Below are 20161 nucleotides of genomic sequence, written 5' to 3' on the forward strand. Positions count from 1 at the left end.
CTGAGGTGGAAATTGTCACGAATCCTATTTTATAGATGGGGTAAGTAAGGCACACAGAGGTGGAGGGGAGCAGGGTTTGACCCCAGAACCGATTCAGGGCCCATGCCCTCAACCATGGTGTTTTCCTGCTGTGCTGGCCCCTGGTCTGCACTGTTTTTTTTCTTCTTCCCCTTGAACCCCCCAGTCCTTATCTCAACAATTTTTCCACACTCAGAGGAGCCTCAGGTAAGCCCTTTCCCTCTCTGGCCCTCAGTTTCCGCATCTGTGAATTGAGGGGATTGGGCTGGATTGTTTTCAGGGCCTTCCACGACCACCCTGATTTTTAGCCCCTTGTCCTGTAATTATTTTATTCACTTGTTTTCCAGTCTGCTTTCCCCCCGGACTGGCAGTGTCCTACTCCTTCTGTTCCCTACTGTTTCCCCAGAGCCTGGCACTGTGCCCTGCACTTAGTAGGCCCTTGATAAATATTTATGGATGGAGAAAGGAATGACACGATAGTCCTCAGTTTTCTCGGAAATATAGTCCTCAGTTTTCTCAGAAATAGCTCCTGTGCTCTCTCCCCGGCCCCTCTTCTTTTCTCAGCCTGTAGGGCCCCCTCCCTCCGTGCCTCCCTCCTTCTCACCTCCCAGGGCCGACTCAGGCCCTCCATCCGGCCTGCATTTTTCCGGGTTTGGTATCATTTTTTCCACTCTCTCGGCTGCTGCCGGCTGCCTCTGCCAACTTTCCACAACTATAGCACCTCCCCCACGACCACAGGCTGAGGACAGCTTGGGGTGGGGGAAGACCCTCCTCCTTTTCCCTTCTCCAGGCTGGAGTTAGGATGGAGAAATAAGTCCATCAGTGCCGGTTGGCAAGACTGGGGGGTGGAAAGTCTTGCAGCTGGAGGGTATGGCTTCCCTGCCCCTGCTTCACTCTTCCTTGGCACCGTGTTCCTGGCTGCAGGGATGGGGCCCACGTGAGGGACTGAGGCATCTGGGCAGGCAGCTGTTTGGGGGGCAGTGGTGTCAGGCATCAGGGACAAGATGGTCCAAACCCTTTGTCTTGTTCTCCTTTCACATTAGTGACACCCTTTCCCCTCAGGCTGGAAACTCCTGACCTGACCCCTAAGGTCCAGTCCCGGTCCCATCCCCAGCCAGGCTGGATGCCTCACTATCTCCTACTTCCCGTACAGACATAGGAGGAGGCTGGGCCCTGGGGTCTAGTCCTCACTCTCACTGGCTGGGCAACCTTCGGGGTGCTTACTTCCCCTCTCTGGGCTTCAGTTTCCACATTTGGGAAAAAGAATGAGTTGGACTAAATTGGGGGTCCATTCTGGGGATAAATGTGTTGAGCTGCATGGAGTCCATGCCCCCTCCCCTTTCAATTGTAAGGAAGATTGTGTTTGAAAGTCCATTTCCCTGAGACTCTGTAGCTTTTTGTCACATTATCCAAGAGGACTATGGGTAAGTTGGGTACAGACAGTAGTCTGACAAGCCTGGGTTGAAATCCTGGCAACTTCCCTTATAGCAGCTGTATGATCTTCAGCACAAGCCTTCACTGTTCTGTACCTCAGTTTTCAAATTAGCAAATAAAAGTTGTGAAGATTAGTAAGTAGTTGCAACAGCTTAGTACACAGTCAGCTCCCAACAAACACCAGCTATTTTATCGCCAGGATGAGTGCTGAATCCTTTCCAGTTAGTATTTTTTGAACTATCATCTAAAAAATGGGTTAATGCATGAGTAGGAGGGTCATCACACTGAATTGTGGTTGTTTGTGCTCCACTGGGTCTCCCTCAAGGACCGGAGGCAAGGGCTGTGCCTAGTGGTTAGGAGAAGGGCCTGAACACGGAATTGGTCCGATGCTTTTATTGACTGACGCTGACACAGGTCATTAGCCTAACCCAGTCTGCAGCCAGTGTACATGGGAGAGGCGGAGGTGGAGACACCTGGATGGGCCCAAAAGAAGAAATCTGGTCATTTAGATGAGACATCCTTCATGTCTGGTTTATTGTGGGGGTTTTTTGAGGGTTGGCCAGAGCCCAGGGCTAAGAAAAATTTTTACAAAAAGACACGCATCGCGTAAAAAAACAAACCCTACTCTATGTCCAGCTTGGGTTGTGGCCCCATAGTTTGTCCATGGCTTCCCGGGGGCGGAGGGGTCCCTGAAGCTGTGGCTCCAGGAGACGCTCTGGCAGTCGGGGCAGCGGGCAGGCAAGGCCTACGATGAGCACTCCAGGTCACTACGCCTTTGCTTTTCGGTGGCGTTGGTGGAGCTCAGAGTGCTCCCCAGTGTCTTGCCACCCCTGGGAGGGCAGGCGGCCTCAGAGCACAGCCAGGTTGTGACAGGACTTGGAGCGGGCCTTGAGTGCCCGGCGGCGGGCGCTGGGGGCTGTCAGGCGTGCCAGGAAGCGACGAGCACGTTGGCCAAAGCTCGCCCGCCGTCGGGGGACGGGTTGCTCCCGAACTGCGCTGTCCGGACGGCGTAAGCGCAGTTGACGCACCACGCCCTCGAAGAGCTCGGCCACGTTGTGCTGCAGCGTGGCAGACGTCTCGATGAACTTGCAGTCGAACACCACAGCGCAGGCGCGGCCCTCTGAGGAGGCGGGGTCAGGTGGGCGGGGTGGAAGAGGAGGAGATAAAGGTAGGGAGGGGCGTGTTCAATCTCAACCCGAAGCAAGTTTTCCGTTTCCCCAAACATTGTGCTGAGTGCCAGAGGACTCGAAGAGAAATCAGATCTGGCTTTGAGGAGTTAGTTCACAGGCTAGTGACTGATACTAGTGGAAGAATGAGGCTGGGAAGACAGAAAGGCTGGAGACCAGGTAGGGAAGGTTCTTGAATGCCAAGTAAGGGGTCTAATCTGTGCATCAAAATTATCTGGGGGAGCTTGATAAAAATGCAGATTCCTGGCCCACCCGCAGAAATTCTGATTCCATAGGTTTGGGAATGTGTCCTGGGAACCTGCATTTTAACAAAATCTCCTGGGATTTTGTTGCGGAATTTTGGATGTCGGTTCACAAAGCATATGGTCTTCCCATCTCCAGGATTCCACTGGGCTGGGAGGCAGGGGCCTGGATTCTAGTCCTTAGTGGCTGGTGATCCTGTGGAAATGGCTTCCCCTTCTCTGGGTCTCAGATTCCATCATTTTTACATTGTTCCCTGTAAGTAGGGCCATTTTAAGATCTTTATGGGTCCCACGTGATATATCAAGCATATTAAAATATTCCCCATCCCACTTTAAATACAATTTATATATAACTTGAAACGTTTTGGTTTGCATTTGCTGGCTCACACAATATCATGTTGTGTAGACAAGTAAAGCTTTCTGAAATCTGAATTTATACATTTCTTACTCTATTTTGGAGCCAATAATTGTCTTTTTCAGGTCTCAGACATAAGCCCTTGAAAAGCCTGTAGGACTAGGCCTATCATACATGGTGAATAAAGTATCTCTGACTAAGGGCATGGGGGAGCCAAAGGGGAATTTTTAAGCAAAAAAGTGACAAGGTCAGATGTGGTTCTGGGAAACTCTGGCAGCTGGCGAGGAGAACCGATTGAGTGGGGACAGAGAAGTATGAGGGCTGGCCCAGGCTAAAGTGGGGATGGTGGCATGGGGCAGAGGCTGTGAGAATGGGAGGAAGGGAATGTGGGGTTTAGGGAAGTGGATCTGACAGGATTTGGGGACTGGTTTGGGGGAGTGAGAGAGGAGGCAGAAATGGTTCCTAGCTTTCAGGCTTAGACAAGTAGATACAGGATGGGGTGGGGGTAGGGAGCAGACAGTCCCTGAGATGAAGAGCACTGGAAGAGGAGCAGTGACAGTGGGGCTGAGAAGAATACGGAGGAGGGGGGTGGAGTGGAAGGCTCACCTTCCACGGAGACTTCCCGGCAGCGTGCCAGGTCCGCCTTGTTGCCTACGAGGATGATGGGCACGTGGTCCGCCTGATGTGTGCGCCTCAGCTGAATGCGGAGCTCGGAGGCGCTTTCGAAGCTGCCTCTGTCTGCGATGGAGTACACGATGACGTAGGCGCTGCCCACCTGCAGGCATGACTCCTGGCTCCAGCTTTCATCCTGTAGGGAAGGGACCCCAGGCCCATCCTCAGAGAACACACAGGCCCTGGCTAAGGAAGGGGCTGGGATGGTCTAATGGGTGTGATGGGGCCGAGGTTTATCAGGTTTGGGGCACAAATTCCGCCATAATTCCCTGTTCACCTTAGGAAAACCACCGATCGTGTCTGAGCTTCAGTTTCTCTGTTTGAAAAACTGGGTTAATGATACTACTTCACCACATTCGCTCATTCACTGGTTTGTTCTGTAGGCTGGGAGCTGGAGACAAAAAAATTACTTTGGTTCCTCTTCCTGCTAAGGAGGGTTTGCTGTTCAGCTACTCTGGCTTTGCCTGTTTAAGTCTTTTTTCTGGTTTCTGAGGCTGGTTCAGTCATGCCAGACACTTCTGCAGTCTTCTCTTCTCAAAAGAGGAAAAGGGAAGAGAGAGAAGTGAGGATGGAGGCTGACTTCAAGGGAAGGGATATTTCAGGACGGTTTTGAAGAGAGAGAGAGATGAAGGAGCAACTGTGGAGCGTAAGGGAAGGGGGTGCTAGAGGCACAGGCCATTTTAGGAAGTGGAGTCCTTGCGAGTTTTCTGATCAAGGCAAGGAAAGAACTGGAGTGATTTTGATAGTTTTGGATGGTGATCTGTTGTTGGGAACAGCACTCTGAGACTGGACCAATGGGTAACAACTTTGTATTTTTTTAATAAGACATAATTCCTGCCCTCCAAAAGCTCACGGAAGGGAGGCTATGGAAATGGAGAGTTACAATGCAGGGAGATAAATATCCATAAGCAAGTGACTGGAGAAGCCATGGGGGTCGGGGAGGGAGACCAGAAGAATTCAATCTGGCAGACTGTGGGGGGTGATTGGGGTTTGAAAGGATGAAAGGCTAAGCAGGAGAGATGAGTGAGGGGCAGGAGTGGGAAATACTGAATGTGGTGGAGGCATTGTTTGTGAGGGTGTAAAGGAGCCAGAAACGTTTTCTGGTAATCAAATAAGACAGATGAACAGGAAAGCATCAGATCTGTGGTCAATATCATTGTCACAGGGTGGGGGGGGGTAAGTTCTCAATAGCAATTTTGATCCTTCCCCAGGCCAAATAACTGTGGGCTGAGTCAGACAGATATGGATTCTTAACCTGGACTATGGACAGGATCCTTCCTTTCTCTGGGTCAGTTTCCCCATCTGCAGAATGAGAAGGTGGGTCTTGACCATTCATTCTTTCATTGCACAAATACAGACGGTGCCAAAAAAATGTACATACAGTTTAAGAAAGGAAAAGTGTATTAAAATTGTAATACTCAATATATACCGATGACAAAAGATGAATACAAGTCACGTTTGACTTCTGCAGTTACAAGAGGTGCTCAAAGTGGTTACCATCAGCGTCCAGATACTTCTGATGGCAGCAAACTACTGCTTGAGCAATGTTGACCAAAGTGTCCACTTGTATACATTTTTTGTGGCACCCCTGGTATTGATGGAGGATTTGCTGTGTGTTAGGGTCACAAAAGCTGGTGCATGGATTGGTGAGTAAGAACCTCTTGGGGGTGTCATTAAAAATATAGATTCCAGGACCCTACTTGTATAGGTTCTTATTCATTAGGTCTGGGGTAAGGCTTGAGAATTTGATTTCTCACACTCTCTCCCGGTGACCCTGATGGTCAAGCCATGCTAGGGCACTACTGCATGAGCCAAAGGTCCACCCAATTCTGTCAGATTCTGCCTCTCTGACATCTAACCATCTGGCCCAAGGACGGGAAGGATTTCAACAAGGCTACTACCGTGTGGACCCTCTTTGGGAACTGTCTTCACAGTCACTAACCAGGAAAACTTGCTCAGTTTCCCCATTTTGCTTGTAGGAGAAACAAGGGCCAGAAGAGAAAAGTTTCCCCAGGCCACATAGCCACCTAGGCACAGAATTCCAGTTCCTGCCTTCTAGTCCAGTACTCTTCATCCTCCATCTCCCAAATGGGACTCCCAGGCTGAAAACTCTTCTGAATTCACTGGACTCTGCCCCATAGGTTTCTCAACTGCGTCCCAAAAGTAGCCACTCCCTCACCAGCCTGTGAGCTCCAAGGGGCCAAGGGACATGTCTGCCTTATTCACTGCTGGGTCTCCAGTGTCCTGGCCCATGGTATATATCCAGCAAGTGTTTCTTCATGAACAAAGGAGTGAAGGAGTGGAACCTCAGCGGGAGGTTCAGAAGGTGATGCTTCCGGGGACGGAGGGGCAGTCCTATTACAGGCCCTGGGGCGTTAGAGATCTGGGTTTGAATCTATTTGCTTTTTGAGAACTTTGGACACATTATTGAAGCTCTCTGAGCTTTGATTTCCTTGTCAGTAGAATGGGAATCAGAAGAACATTCACTGTATAGTTTTCATCTTGACTGAATGTCATAATGTACGTCCAGTGCTTAGCACAGGGACTGACACTTAGGAAGAGGGTGCTCCATAAATGTCATCTACTGTTAGGAGAATCATCATCATCATTATGTTCATTCGGACCTGGGTTTCCTTTTATGCCTGTTAAAAGGAATTGGCCACACAACTCCTTTGTCCCTATCCTTTGGGCCTGTCACTGGAGCTGTTAGCCAGTCTTGTCTGTCACTCAACACTGTCCCCCTAAGTCCTACCCTCTGGGCAGGGCCTCTTTGAGTGTTAGGAGAGGGGCCTACTCCTTAGCAAGATGGGATCCTTCTCTTTGCTTAGTTGTTATTTTTTTCCCAAATTTCTATAGTGAACATGTATTACCTGTATAGCAAGAAAAAACAAACAAACTCATTCAAGATAAGAAAAACATAATAGGGGCATGCCCCTGCCTGCTTCTCTCTTCCTGCTCTGGAAGGGGCTAGGGAAGGACACCCTTTGGTTTCCTGTTTTTACTAGCTACCAAGTTATGATTAATAAGAATTATCATTATTTGAAATTCTTCATCCATGTTCAGCATTTTTTCATGCTCCCAACTGTGCTCACCGCTGTGAAATTGCATAAGAACTTAAAAACAAACAAACAAACAAACAAACAAATAAAAACCCCACCTAGTAAGAAAGGCAGGAATGATTGACCCATTTATCAGGTGAGAAAACTGAAACTCAGAGTGGGTGAGTCAGTTGCACAAAGCCACACAACTGGTAAGAAAAAGAAAGGGGGGGGTTCAACCCCAGGCATTTTGATGCTAAATTCAGTGTTCCTTCCTCTGCACAATGTGGGGGGTGGGGTGGAGTGGGATGAAGGTGCTAAAAGAGGGGGAGACTTGCAAGGGGAGAAGCACATCCTGGATGGCTGTGAAGAGGGAACCAATGGAATGAGTAAAGCGGGGAAGGGTCACGAGGTTCTTCTGTCATTGGTTGGAAAGGCTGCTTAGGAACCATCGGTTTTGGGAGGTGCTGAGGATGGCCCCTACCCGGTCCCTGCTCTGTGGTGTCCTAAGGGGGACAGGAATCTGGTACTAGGCTCACAACCCCTCCCGGACAAATCCTGCTTGCTGTGCCATACCAGTTTCTCAGCCTCCCAGGTGTCCATGACCACCAGCGTGGTGTCCTCTCCATCCACTGTGAGGGTCCTCTCGTACACATCTTCTGCAACCGAGGGAAGAGCTGGATGTCAGGGAGAAGGGGCAGGCATGAGGAGAGTGTGGACCTCTCTGGACCCCCTTATGGTCACAGGACCCCCTCCAATGCTTCTTGAAGTGCTCACCACACTTTTTTGATGTCCGTCTCTCCTGATAGGTCAAGAAGCTCCATGAGGAGCCCATGACTCCCCAGCTGCCAGCATAGTACCTGGCACATAGTAGGTGCTGAGAAAGCTTTGCTTGATTTGGATGATTGAATGAATATGGTGTGGAGGGGTTAAATTTGGACTGCAAATTCTCCCAGTCCTGCTGTCTTTGGCTTACATGCTTCAGGCAGGTGACATTACCCCCTCTGGGCCTCAGCCTCCCCATCTGTCACACCTAGACATCTGTACGTCTCTCATATGGGTTCTCACTCTTAAAGGAGTCAAGCCTAGAGAAAGGGCCTGGCCAGAGTGTTCCCACCTTCTCTTTGCTTTTAACCAGCCCTCCTCCCACTCACCCTATCTGCTCTCAGCCAGTCCTGCAGGGACCCACCTTCATTTCCTGTCTTGTCCGCGTCCCCCTTCATCCTGGTCCCCTGATCCCCTCAGCTCACTCATCTCTTGGGAATAAAGGAACCCAGGGCCCAGAACTTGGGTCTGGGAGTCCCCATTTTGGGCAGGAGCTTAGCTTTGCTGTAGGTTTTGTAGCCACGGATGGCTGTCTATGGAGCTGGGATGACCCAAGAGTCAGAGGGAATGGTGGGGTTGGGGGTTTCTGAGCTGGGTGGAAGTCCACCATTTCTTTATACTTGAGACAGAATCCTAAACTCATCCATGCAAAATTGGCAAAATTCTCACTATTCAAGGAATTTCCCTCCAGCAGGCTGTTGTGCCGGCCTGCACAACTCTAGGGGGGCATATTCACTTCATACGTAGTCTATGTGAATGATACCCCTTAGAGCTGAGCAGTGTAAGAATTGTACAACTGTTCTCGACAGCTTTGTGCCTCTGATGACAGGGCTTTCACTCCTTTGGCCACATCCCAGCCCAGCCCACAGGGTCCCTACCTCCCAGCTGTTCATGGAGGTCCCGCTCTTGCTTCCCCGCAAAGAGGCTGGCCAGGCTGGTCTTCCCTACGCCAGGATCTCCAAGCAGTACCACACGGTACAGGGCCTCCCAGGAGCCTTCAGAGTCGCTGGATTCAGAGGACCAACCGTTGGGGGCAGGTGAAGGTTGCCGGATGGGAGGGTTGAGGGAGGCTGATTGGCCCAGCCGGGGATGCTGGGATTGTGTGGAAGTGGAAGGCACTGTGCGCGGGCCAGGCTGGTGGCCCCGGGAGGACAGGGGCAGTGGAGTGCTGGCTCGCCGCCGCAGGGAGGTCTTTGCTTCTTGCTGGGTGTTTAGTGTCATCCTTGGGTGAGGGGGGCTTGGCTCCTTCCTTCCTTCCTTCCTTCTTTCTGTGAGCAACAAGGGGGAATGGGCAGTGAGCCAGGTGCTTTGAGCCCCTTCTTCCGTAGGCTCCTGATAAGCTGCTGAAATGGCTTCCTCCAGAGACCCCTCTTGTTCATATAGGAGGAAGAGGAGGAGCCTCAGCTCCTCGGGGGTAGGGGCTTTCTGGCTGCAGGCCCACGGTGTGCCTGGGTCAGGCTAGGAGGGGTGAATGCGCAAGCTGTGAACACACACACATGCATGTACACCCAGAGGCCGTTTCCTGTGCCTTGAGGATGGCCCACTCCACCATGACACACAGACAGGCAGAGGGGCAGCAGGGAGGTGGGATGTCCACACAAGCACGCACACTTGTGACACAGACTTGCCCCTCCCATTCAGAACACGAGACCCACATTCTGAAAGGCACCTGAATTGTCCCGTCCTCTCCTTCCCCACGGATGGGGGCTTGGAGGGTACTGAGGAAGGTTAAGAGCCCCTGGGGGGTTTACTTCCGCTGCCCCATTTCATGAGGGTTGAGGAAGATGCAGGAGTGGGTGGGTTGATACTCCAAAGGGCAAGGGCGGGGGTGGTCTGGGGGTTCCCTCCGCGGTAACCCGAGCGCCTTGGTGCCATGGGAACGGCGTGTCCGGCCCGCCCCCTACGTGAAAAATTCAGGAGCGGCAGCCGCGATGGCCTCCAGCGGCTCTTGCGGGGCGGGGGCTTCGAAGCAGCCGGGCCCCCAGATGGTGACAGGACGAGGATGGGCGAGCGGAGGAGGAGAGGGGACCTACAGGGCCCGGGAGCGCATGAGCCATTCCCGGAGTCTGAGTAGGAACTTACTCAACCCGCCCGGGTTCTGGATGTGAGTCCCCCGATCTGGGTGGGTTCCTTATCCCGGGCGACTCAACCCTCCGGGCCCCAGGTGGGAGGGCACTTACCCCTGGGATGCGGGTTCAAGGCCGCCCTAGCCCCTGCCTGCGTCGCAGAACACCCCCATGCAGGCGCCTGGCGAACTCCGCTCCAACTTGACTAAGTTGGCAACGGGCTGCGCGGGCCTTTACCTTGGCGTGGGGAGGGGTCCAGGGTCCCCGGCCCGCAACTGCGGGGCGCTCCAGGCTGTACCACCGCCTCGGCGCGCAGCCCCTCCGGCCGGTCCCGCCCAGCCGCCCTGGCGGGGGAGGAGCCGCGACCCCGCCCCGTCCAGCCCCGCCCAAGCAGGGCAGCCCCGGGGTCCCCGCCCCAAGGACTTGGCCGCTGAATGACTTTACTGCAGGGCTCAGCTGACCCGCTGCCTCTTGTCCTTCGTCCAGGGTGGGGGTGACGGTGTTGAGGTGGGGGGGTCAGAGAGGAAAGATGGGGGCTCGGAATCGCTGGGGCTGGATCCCCTTTGCATCCGCATCTATCCTTTCCAGCAATGGGGCTCACCAACTTTAGTCCTCACAAAAACCGCTTGGGGAACTGTTGAATATTCAGACTCCCAGCTCCCACCCTCCTAAAGGCGGGTTCAGCAGTCCTGGGAGAGAGGTTCGGGGATCTGCGTTTTAAACAAGTGCCCAAGTGATCCTAATGCAGAGTTCGTAGGCACCACTTTGAGAAACTCTGCTTTGAATGGAAGCTTTAATTTTGGGAGTTGTCGAGGGGAGGATAGAGCCCAGGAAGTCTGCACTGAAGGGTTCAGAATATCTTATTTTGGCATCATTGATTCATTCATGCACCAAATTCTAGGTTAAGCACCCATTGTGCAGCTAGGGCTGTCCTGTGCCTGGAAGTGTGGCTCTCCACTCCTTGATCAATATTTATTGAGTGCTTGTGCTGTGCCTGGTATGGTCTGAGCACTTGGCCTGGGTTAGTAGCTTATTTAATCCTGAAACGACACTAAAAGGACGAGCAAACAGGCTTATCTGTGCCTGGTTCTCAGGTCTCTATCTCTCAGCCTATTGTCCCTTTCTATCACAGTCCACGGCTTTTTCTTTTCTTTTTAAAAAATCTTTCCAGGCATGCAGTAGGCGGAAAGAGACACTGTGATCTTGATATAGGAGAGAAGTTGGCAGCAGGGAATTGATGAGTTTGGCCAGTTCTGGGGTCAGAATGAGGGCTCTTAAGGAGGGTGCTTCCATTTAGGTCATGAGGGACTGGAGTAGGTGTGTATGTAGGGTGCGTGGAGACCAGCTTATACCTGGGGGTGGGGCTCATGGTCATGGCTGAGTGGGTCCAGGTGTCCAGCTCAGAGCAACTCTGAGTAGACTAGCTGAACCCTGTCACGCCTGGCTTCCTTCTGTGGCTTGGCCCGCTAAGCCTCTCTTTCCCACCTACAAGACGGCTGTGAGTGGTGCGGTGTCATACATTGTCTGGGAGTGAGGCAACTTAGTTTAAGTCCCATCTCTGCAACTCAATTGTTATCTGACTTTGGGCAAGTCGCCTCCCTTCTTTGGGTTTCAGTTTCTTTATTTAAAACTGAAATCGGAGCAAGTTACACCCTTGTTATAAAACTTGCAGTTTGTCTACAGTACAAAAGCCTGAACTCGGCATTCAAGCTCCCACTGTGCTCTGGCTCCTGTCCTATGCAGGGTCATCTCCAATCTCCTCCCGGTCCCTTGCTCTGGCCATGCCCCACACTTCCAGGTACATTCTGTCCCTTCTGTCTGGAATACCCTTTCCCCTACTCATCTGTGAAGATACAACTCAGATGCCTGTGGACCAGATACTGTTCTAAGCTCTGTATCCATATGATCATAGCAGTTCTCAAACGTTAGTGGAACATTTGAATCAGTTGGAAGGCTTGTTAAACCACAGCTGTCTGGGACCCACTCCTGACCTGTTGATTCAGTAGGTTTCGGTAGCGCTTCAGAATTTTCATTTTTAATAAACCCCAGCTATTAATTTCTGCTGCTTCCTGGTCTGGGCACCGCACTTTGAGAACCACTGTATTATTTTGTTTAATCCTCAAAAGGAGCTGGGTAGCCATTACTCTCCATTTGGTGGGTGTTGTTACTCTTCCCATTTTCCGCATAGGCTTCCTTCTCCTTGGCATCAGGAAGAGAATCCTCCATGTATTTAGCTTTGCAAGGGGGGGCTTGTCATCATTTCCTAGGTGACAGCCTGGGGCTCAGAGGGACTAAGTGACTCGTCCAAGTTATCACAGTGATTAAAGGGAGATGCTGGCATTGAAGCAGGTCTCTCTGAAGCCAAGTCTTTCCCTACCCTCTTAGGTGGGGAAGGTGTCTAGTTTCTGACCCCTGGCATTGCTTCAGGAAATTCTGCCCCCAGCTTCAGAGCTCAGCAACATCCGGAGGGTGTGGCAGACCAGTCCTCACATAGCTGGCTGAGATCCAGCCATCTCTTTGGGACCACAAGGCCTCAGACTCCCACTTAGGTCTCCTGCTGCCCACACGCCTGCCTTGATTTGCAGCCCAATAAAGTCTGGGCCGCAGGCAGCAGTGCGTACTGTGCTTGTCTCCTCTCTTCTTGTGTTCTCCCTCGTCGCCTCCCAGTAGCCCTATGGCCATGACACAGCTGCTTCTGCTCATGGTGGCTCTCCTGGTCCTGGGTTGTGTGCCTCCAGGTAATACCACCTGTGTTTGTAGAAATGAGGAATAGGTTCTCAGGTCCTGGGAGACAGAGGAGGGCTAGACTAGTGTTTAAATTCTGGTTCCATCACTGGCTTGGCTGGGCAGCTTAGACTGAGCTGCTACATCAGCCCACACCTCAATTTCCTAATCTTTAAAATGGAATTCACTCAACAAATATTCATTTGAAGAATATTTGCTGTGTCCCAGGAACTATAAATATTACAATTGCTGGGGATCCAGGAGTGAAAGAAAACAAGGTCCTTCCTTTCTTGGAGCTGATATTTTAGTTAGTAGAGACAGGAAATAACTAAATACACATATGATATGCCAGGTAGTGATAAGTGCTAAGAAGAATAAAAGCAGGGCAACGTGTTAGCATGGAGTGAGCATGTGGGGCTGGTGGCAAAGCTCAAAGGCCTGTAAGTTTTTTTTTTAAAGTTTTCGTTGTGGAAAATTTCAAATGTATATGAAAGTAGAATAATATAAGGAACAAGGTGAATTTTTAAAAAACCTTTTTATTATGGAAAAATGTAAACTTACACAAAAATAGATACTAATGTAAAAATGTGAGTTTTAAAAAGAAAGCTTTTTATTTGAGAAAATTTCAAACCTAAAACCAAAAAAGTAGTATAGAAAACTCCCATGTATCCATCACCCAACCTCAACAATTATCAACTTGAACTAATCTTCTTTTGTTATTTACATGCCTTTCCTCCCCAGTGAACTATTTTGAAGTAAATCGCAGATATCTTGCCATTTTATATATGGTAGGTTTGAGCAGAGATCTGAATACAGTGAGAATCCAGAAGGTTCTCTAATAACGTCATTTCGTTATAAGGTTGATGAGATGCTGGAGGAACTTAACTCTTGTTTATATCAATTAGCCTGTGGTAAAATTGATTTTGTAATACACTGTTTTCCTTAAAGTCACAAATCCTATTGATGACATGAAGTGAGCACTTGCTGTATAAGGACCATCATTCCAGGCAGAGGGAGCAAGCAGTGAGGATGAAGGAGGCAGGAGGTGATAGATAGATAGATAGATAGATAGATAGATAGATAGATAGATAGATAGATAGACAGACAGACAAGTAGACAGACAGGAAGACAGACAGGTAGACAGACAGACAGACAGACTTGTTTCAGGAGCAGTGAGGAGGTCAGTGTGGTTGGAGTGGGGGAGCACAGGGAGAAAAGTGGAGAAAGAAGAAGTCAAAGATAGGAAGGGAAAGCAGATCATGTAGGAGAAAATAACTTCTGTTGGAAGGTTGAAATGTGATGAAGTGTTAAGAGTAGTTATAGGAACTGCCCTCGCTTGGGAGTCAGGGTCTTGGGTTTCGGTTCCAGGCCCACCACTTACTGGTTAAGAGGAGCTGGGCAAGTCTCTTTCTTTCTTTATCTGTAAAGTGAGAGGGTTGGCCCAGAATGAGCCCTGGTTGCTCCACCTCTCTGAGCTGTCATGCTGATGACAATCCCACTTCCCATTTATTGAGTATTTACTACATGCAAGCCTCTATGCTACAATGATTAAATCCCCTCTAACTGCCCTCTGAAAGAGAGCTGTACAGATGAAGAATCTGAGGCCCGGGTCACTCAGCTGGGAAATGGCAGAGCTGGAATTTGAACCCAGGTGGTCTGAGCTGTGTGCACACCACATGGTTAACCATTATACTATACACCCTCCTCAGAGTGTGGATTCTCTGCCTCAGAGATTCTGAGGTCAGCTCTGCATCATTCTAAGAGTCTCTGCCTTGCCAGGATGATAGGATGGGCTGATTGACAGGGTTGAGTAACACTCATGGGTAGGCCCATGGTATCATGGGAGGATTCTGTGGAATCTCTTTTAATCCAGAGAGAGGTGCCTCTCCCCTCCACCTCCCATTCAGCCCCAATTCTTCCAAGTTGCTGGGTCAGATGTCTAGATATATTGCTGTAACAGACAGGCCTGTCTAAGTGGTACTCCCCCTCTTCTCTTTCCCACACCTGCCCTAATTGGCCACCGCAGAACCCTGATCATTTCCTTCAGGGCACTTACCCAGTCTACTTATTGTATTTTATTTGCTTGGATTTTAACTGCCTTCCCTGCTGGAAGCTCCTGAGGGCATTGACCATGGCCATCTTGTTCATTGTGGAATCCCCCCCAGTGCTTCACGTGTTCAATCAATAAAAGCATGTTCCATGCTGTGACAAAAGACCCTGGGAGTGAGTATAGGACCTATTCCTCCAAAGCCTTGCCTTTTCCTTGGCCCATGGTTGGAAATTCCTTCACTAAATTTTAACATTGAACAGGTCCATTAAGTGTGTGAGGCAGTTAGTATAATGGTTACGAGTGTGGACTCTGGAACCAGATTGCCTGGGTTTGAATCCCGGCTCTGCTCCTTAAGGGCTGTGTGACCTTGGGCAAAGTTGTGAATCTTTCTGTGCCTCAGTTTCCTTACCTGTATAACAGGCATTATAATATGACCAATTATAATCATAGAGAGTGTACCTGGGGTGTGGCTTAACCTGGACAAGAAATTAGTCTCTAACTTGTAACCAGTGGTCTAACTTGTGAGCTGGGGGCTAACCTGGATGGAGATTTGTGGTCTAAGTTGTAATTAGTTGTCTCTTGTGGTCTAGTCTGTTACCTCTCGTCTAACTGTTGACCTGTGATCAGAGCTCATGTCCTGTGGCCTAACTATGACCTGTGGGCTGCTCTATGACCAGTCATCTAACAAATGACCAGAGAGCTAACTGGTGACTTGTAATCTAACCTGTGACCTGGGGCCTAACCGTTGATTTGCGGTCTAACCTGTGAGCCCTGGGCTGTTCTGTGACCTGTGGTCTTCCTCTGCATAGGGAGAAGTGAATTCAGACGGTGCTGGAAGGGCCAAGGGGCCTGCCGGACTTACTGCACAAGGCAAGAAACCTATATGCACCTGTGCCCAGATGCTTCCCTATGCTGTCTCCCCTACGGACTCAAGCCTCCAGTGCACTCTAAGCCAGGAAATGCATAGCTGGTTCTGGGCCTGGCACCCTTGCTCTCCAATAAAATACATGCTGCCAGTTGTCTCCTCTTGCTGCTTGCTCACTGGCCCTCTACACCACCTCCCCCGGGCCAGAGATGGGGAGGTCCAGGGTGTGGGAGAGATGGAGGGACGGTTGGTGGAGGGAGTCAGGTGTCGGAGGAGAGTGGGCATCAATGGCCATGGTTTAATAAATGGCTCTGGTCCTGCCTATATCACTTTTGTTCTGTCCAACTCCGGAAAAATTACTCAACTTCCATCAGCCTCCTCAGTCTCCTCATCCGTAAAATAGGGATAATTATAATATCAGAAGATTAGAACTTTATCAAAGGAATGCAAAAAGAAAGATGGAGTTAATAAGAGTTAATAGTAATAATAACAAGAATTAATATTAATAATGAGTGAATTATAATAAGAACTCATAATAGTAGCGTTAAAAACACACTTCTGGCATTCAGAATTAGATGGTGCATTGGCTTGAAAGGCAGATGCTGTTGAGAGTGGCATAATTTTTCTGTGTTCCTTTCTCTACTATTTTAGCACTTTAAGAGCCTGCCCAGGTAGAAAATTAGGCTTTTATGAAAGCAAAGTTTTCAAACAAGCAGGGAGGAGTAATAAAGGAAAACTGTTTCTTCCAGGCCTACGGAACTATGGGGACAGTAAGACAGAGAGAAACTGTGAGCAGAGTTGGTGAGGCAGGTAGACAGACGCGTGTTCTAATTGCCCTGTATCAGGATTGCATTTGGCTGAAAAAATAGGAAACTCAATTTGCAGGAACTTATTTTTCTCACCTAAAAAGAAATCTGAAGGTAGGCAGCAACTGTGTTAGGGCAAGCATCTCTGGGATCCTCTGGGGTCACATATGGCTACCAAAACTTCAGGCCTCATGTCATTGTTTAAAGCAGGAGGGGTGGGGGAAGGTTGGCATGCGCTAGTTTTTCACTTTTATCAGGAAAGCAAAAACTTTCCCCGGAACCCCACTCAGCAGACTTCTGTTTACTTCTCATGGCCAGACTGTGTCACACGGCTACTCGTGATGCAAGGGAGATTGGGAAAGAAAGTATTTAGGTGTTAGTGTCCAGTCTCTACTGTAGACTTGAACTTGGGACGATGGGAGCTGGCAAGACCCTCAGTGTTGGCCCACCTTCTCCCTGGGATTGAGCCCAGAAAGGGGCCGGTATGTGGGATAAGTTTGGGAATGCCTGGGGCAGAAGGTCTCTTGTCCACTGTCCTTTGAGGCTTTTTGGAGAAGTTCAGGGAGGCCCTAGAATAAGAGCAAGGACCCTGTATGGCCAGGCTGAGAAAGGAGTGGTGAAATTCAAAATAGCTAACATCAGAAAGGATGCTGAGCCTGGGGCTGGAGCAGAGTCTTGGAAACCAACAGTTGTGCCCTCTGTTAACCCTTTAGTTTGTGGTATGAGATGGACCTGGGGATATGCCAGAGGCAGCTGGAGTGGAGGAGAGGAGACCCGAGGGACTTGGGCCAAAGCTCTTTACCAGTCAGGAGGAAAGCATTGAATTACTTTAATAACAATGTGTGCCACCTGTGTATCAGTTCTGCTTTTGAACCTCTCTTAGGTCCTGGAGGGGTGTAGTCCTTTAACTGAGAGTCAGTGGGCCTGTTTTAGGACCCAACCTTGTGGGGGCAAGGTGGTCATGGCTTTTAGAGCCCAGAAACAGAAGAAGATACGAATCCCAGAGATGGCCACAGAAACACAGAAGTGAGGCTAGCCTGGTAGCTCCACTAGGCCCCAGGAAGTCTGTGGGAGGAGAGACCAGTTCACCAACAAGCCAGTGGATGTTCTCAGTGACAGCCACGCAGATCCCAGCAGATGCCAGCTGCACCTGACCATTGAATGTCCCCACCCCTACCCCAGACTTCATATTGGGAGGAGTAGCGGGTGGAGAAGAGGAATCTGAAAGACAGAGCAGTTATGCCGGAGACCTAGTCTCTCTGAACTCAAGAAACCTCAAGAGAATATTTAAATTGTTGAATTAGACCAAGTTTTAAACTGGATTGAACTAAATTTAGCTCTGCACTCTGATCCTTCCCCTCTTAGTTGTTTTATGAAGAGTGAAGAAGTTAGGTTTTCTTTGCACAGTCTCAGACGTAGTGCGAGGGAATTTGTGATCTTGTTACAGTGAAGATGGTGATGGTTTCTGGGAATGAGGAGTCAGACAGACTCCAGCTCTGCCATGTACAGGCCACAGGCCGCGTGGTCGGGGCAAGTCACTTCCTGTGTCTGATGTCAGGATCCTTCTTTGCAAAATGGGCATAATGACAACTTTTAATGGGGTAGCTGTGGGGTCAGATGAGATCATCTGGCACTTTGTAAGTGCACAGTAAATGAAATGCTGCAATCACTATCGCTATCTCTGGCCTTCTCCACATAATTTCAGACTTTCAGAAAGTCTGTAAGAATAGTACAAAGAATTCCCATAGATTCTTTACTCAGTTTTTCCAGATGTTGACATTTTACCACGCTCACTTTACCACTTCTTTCTATTTCTAATAATTTATCTCTCTCTATATATCTATTATATATAGCATATAACGTATATAATATATATTATATAAAAATATATATAATATATATATAGATAATATCAGACATGATCCCATTTATACCTAATTACTTCAGTGGGTTTTTCCATAAAACAAAGACATTTTCTTATATAACCACAGTACAGTTATAAAAATCAGGACATTAACATTGACAAAATTCTATTGTCTAATCTTCAGACCTTATTCAGGTTCACCAGCTACTCCAAAGAAGTCCTTTATAGGAAAAGAAATTCCTGGATCAAGCATTACATTCAGTTGCCACGTTTCTTTTATCTCTTTTATTTTGAAACAGTTCTAAGTCTTTTGTGACATTGACATTTTTGAGGAGTCCAGGCCAGTGATTTTGTGGAATGTTCCTTAGTTTGAGTTTGTCTGATGTTTCCTCATGATTGGATTTAGCTTATGCATTTCTGGCGGAAGTCTCCAGAAGTGATACTGCATTACTCCCAGTGCATCACGTCAGAGGCAGCCATTGGCCTTCTGAGGGCAGAACCGAGACCAAACAGACTGGATAGTTTTCTGAAGCTTAAACCTCACATGTACAGGGCTTTGTCCCACCCAGTGTCCTAATAGACCCTCATCTAAGCCTATATCCAACCTCCTAAGTCATAAGAATGTACCTAACAAGCCGAGGAAACAAAGCAATTCTAGGGTGGAAGGTTTTTTGAGATACTTCACAGATAAAGCTCCCAAGCCCAGAGAGGGAAAGTCTAAGGTCACATAGCTTCTCAGGCACGGAGCTGGGACTTGGACTTCAATCTCTGGAGCTCAGGTCAAGGCTTTTTCTGAGGTAGAACAGTAGTCACACATTGGTAGGGCAGGGGAAGCTTTGGGAGGAAGGGAGGTGTGCAGGGTGAACCACATGGGTGAAGGATGCTAGAGAAGGGATTTTTGCTCTGCAGAGATGCTGAGAAGTACTATTTCAGAGCACAGACATTCCCTCAAGAGTCACTGAATGGCTAAGCTAATAATATCAGTTAGCCTTTGTAAGTGCCAACCACTTTACATAGTATATACATATTTCTATTTAATTTCGTAAGTAACGCTGCAACTGTTTTTCCAAAGGGATTGTCATGTTACATTCCCATCAGCAATGTATCAGCATTCCAGTTGCTCCATATCCTCACCAAAGTCAGTCTTTTTTATTTTAATCATTCTGGTGGGTGTATAATGGTATCTCATTGTAGTTTTAATTTGTATTTACCTGAAGACTATGGATTTTTAACTTTTTGTTTTCATAGGCTTATTGGCTATTCATATACTTTCTTTTGTAAAATGTCTGTTTAAATATTTGCTTACTCTATTATTGGATTTTCTTTTTCTTACTGATTTGTAGGAGTTCTTTACGCATTCTGGAAATTAGTACTTTGTCAGAGATAGATAGATAGATAGATAGATAGATAGATAGATAGATAGATAGACAGATAGATAGACAGACAGATAGACAGATAATACAAATATGAGCAACAGCAGTCCAAATAAACCAAAGGAATCCCTCCTTGAGCCAGTGCCTGAGAGAGTGGAGGGGGGAATTGTCTCCGTTCCCGTGCAGTGAAAGCACCTGGCAATGAAGACATCACACTGGACTCTGTGATTCCACTGTGGAGAGAGATTTATTTTTCATAAAAGTAGCCTCTAAACATAACCAATCACTTCCTTTGGTTTGATGTGTTCCAATGATGGAAAAAAGCTTGCTATGTATGTCCGTCTCCACAAAGGCACTTTCCTGAGCGATTTTCAGGGTAATTTGAGCCATATGTAATTGTTGCCTGGATCTCAGAGATAAACATAGCCCTGGTACAATAAGCAATTCCACTCAACACTCTGCCAAGGTGGGAAAGGGGATGAGCAGTCACCACCATCCTACCCTGAACCGCTTGCAATCGCCATTGTAATCCCCTTGTTCTTTTCTTTTCGTATAAACCCAAAGGGATTCACCTGGTCAGCAGAATGACCAGGTGAATCTCTACTGCAATAGAAGAATCTTGATGCATGTGAAAAATGCATA

The 20161-nt window shown here is 48.6% G+C and overlaps 2 protein-coding genes across 6 annotated transcripts; one reads left to right on the plus strand and one right to left on the minus strand.

Annotated features, from left to right (window-relative positions):
- Positions 1-1967: 1967 nt before the first annotated feature.
- REM1 (RRAD and GEM like GTPase 1) lies at positions 1968-10221 on the minus strand. Of its 3 annotated transcripts, none has more exons than XM_019748460.2 (5): positions 10075-10221; positions 8650-9039; positions 7523-7605; positions 3843-4044; positions 1968-2572 (listed from the first exon to the last, which is right to left on the minus strand). In XM_019748460.2, the coding sequence occupies exons 2-5, from the start codon at positions 8990-8992 to the stop codon at positions 2301-2303; spliced, it is 900 nt and encodes a 299-aa protein (XP_019604019.2). In that variant the 5' UTR covers positions 8993-9039; positions 10075-10221; the 3' UTR covers positions 1968-2300. The 3 variants fall into 3 exon arrangements, with proteins under 3 accessions (XP_019604019.2, XP_019604017.2, XP_019604018.2); XM_019748458.2 differs by having other exon boundaries at positions 7523-7623; XM_019748459.2 differs by having other exon boundaries at positions 7523-7623; positions 9952-10080.
- Positions 9048-15627, plus strand: DEFB124 (defensin beta 124). Of its 3 annotated transcripts, none has more exons than XR_012491221.1 (2): positions 9048-9893; positions 15421-15627. XR_012491221.1 is itself a non-coding variant. In XM_019748467.2 (2 exons), the coding sequence occupies exons 1-2, from the start codon at positions 12518-12520 to the stop codon at positions 15576-15578; spliced, it is 216 nt and encodes a 71-aa protein (XP_019604026.2). In that variant the 3' UTR covers positions 15579-15627. The 3 variants fall into 3 exon arrangements, 1 of the variants encoding a protein (XP_019604026.2); XR_012491220.1 differs by having other exon boundaries at positions 9048-9875; XM_019748467.2 differs by lacking the exon at positions 9048-9893 and adding an exon at positions 12518-12575.
- Positions 15628-20161: the final 4534 nt, after the last annotated feature.

Source organism: Rhinolophus sinicus, linkage group LG13 (genome assembly GCF_036562045.2).
Source record: "Rhinolophus sinicus isolate RSC01 linkage group LG13, ASM3656204v1, whole genome shotgun sequence".
Classification (NCBI taxonomy): Eukaryota; Metazoa; Chordata; class Mammalia; order Chiroptera; family Rhinolophidae; genus Rhinolophus; species Rhinolophus sinicus.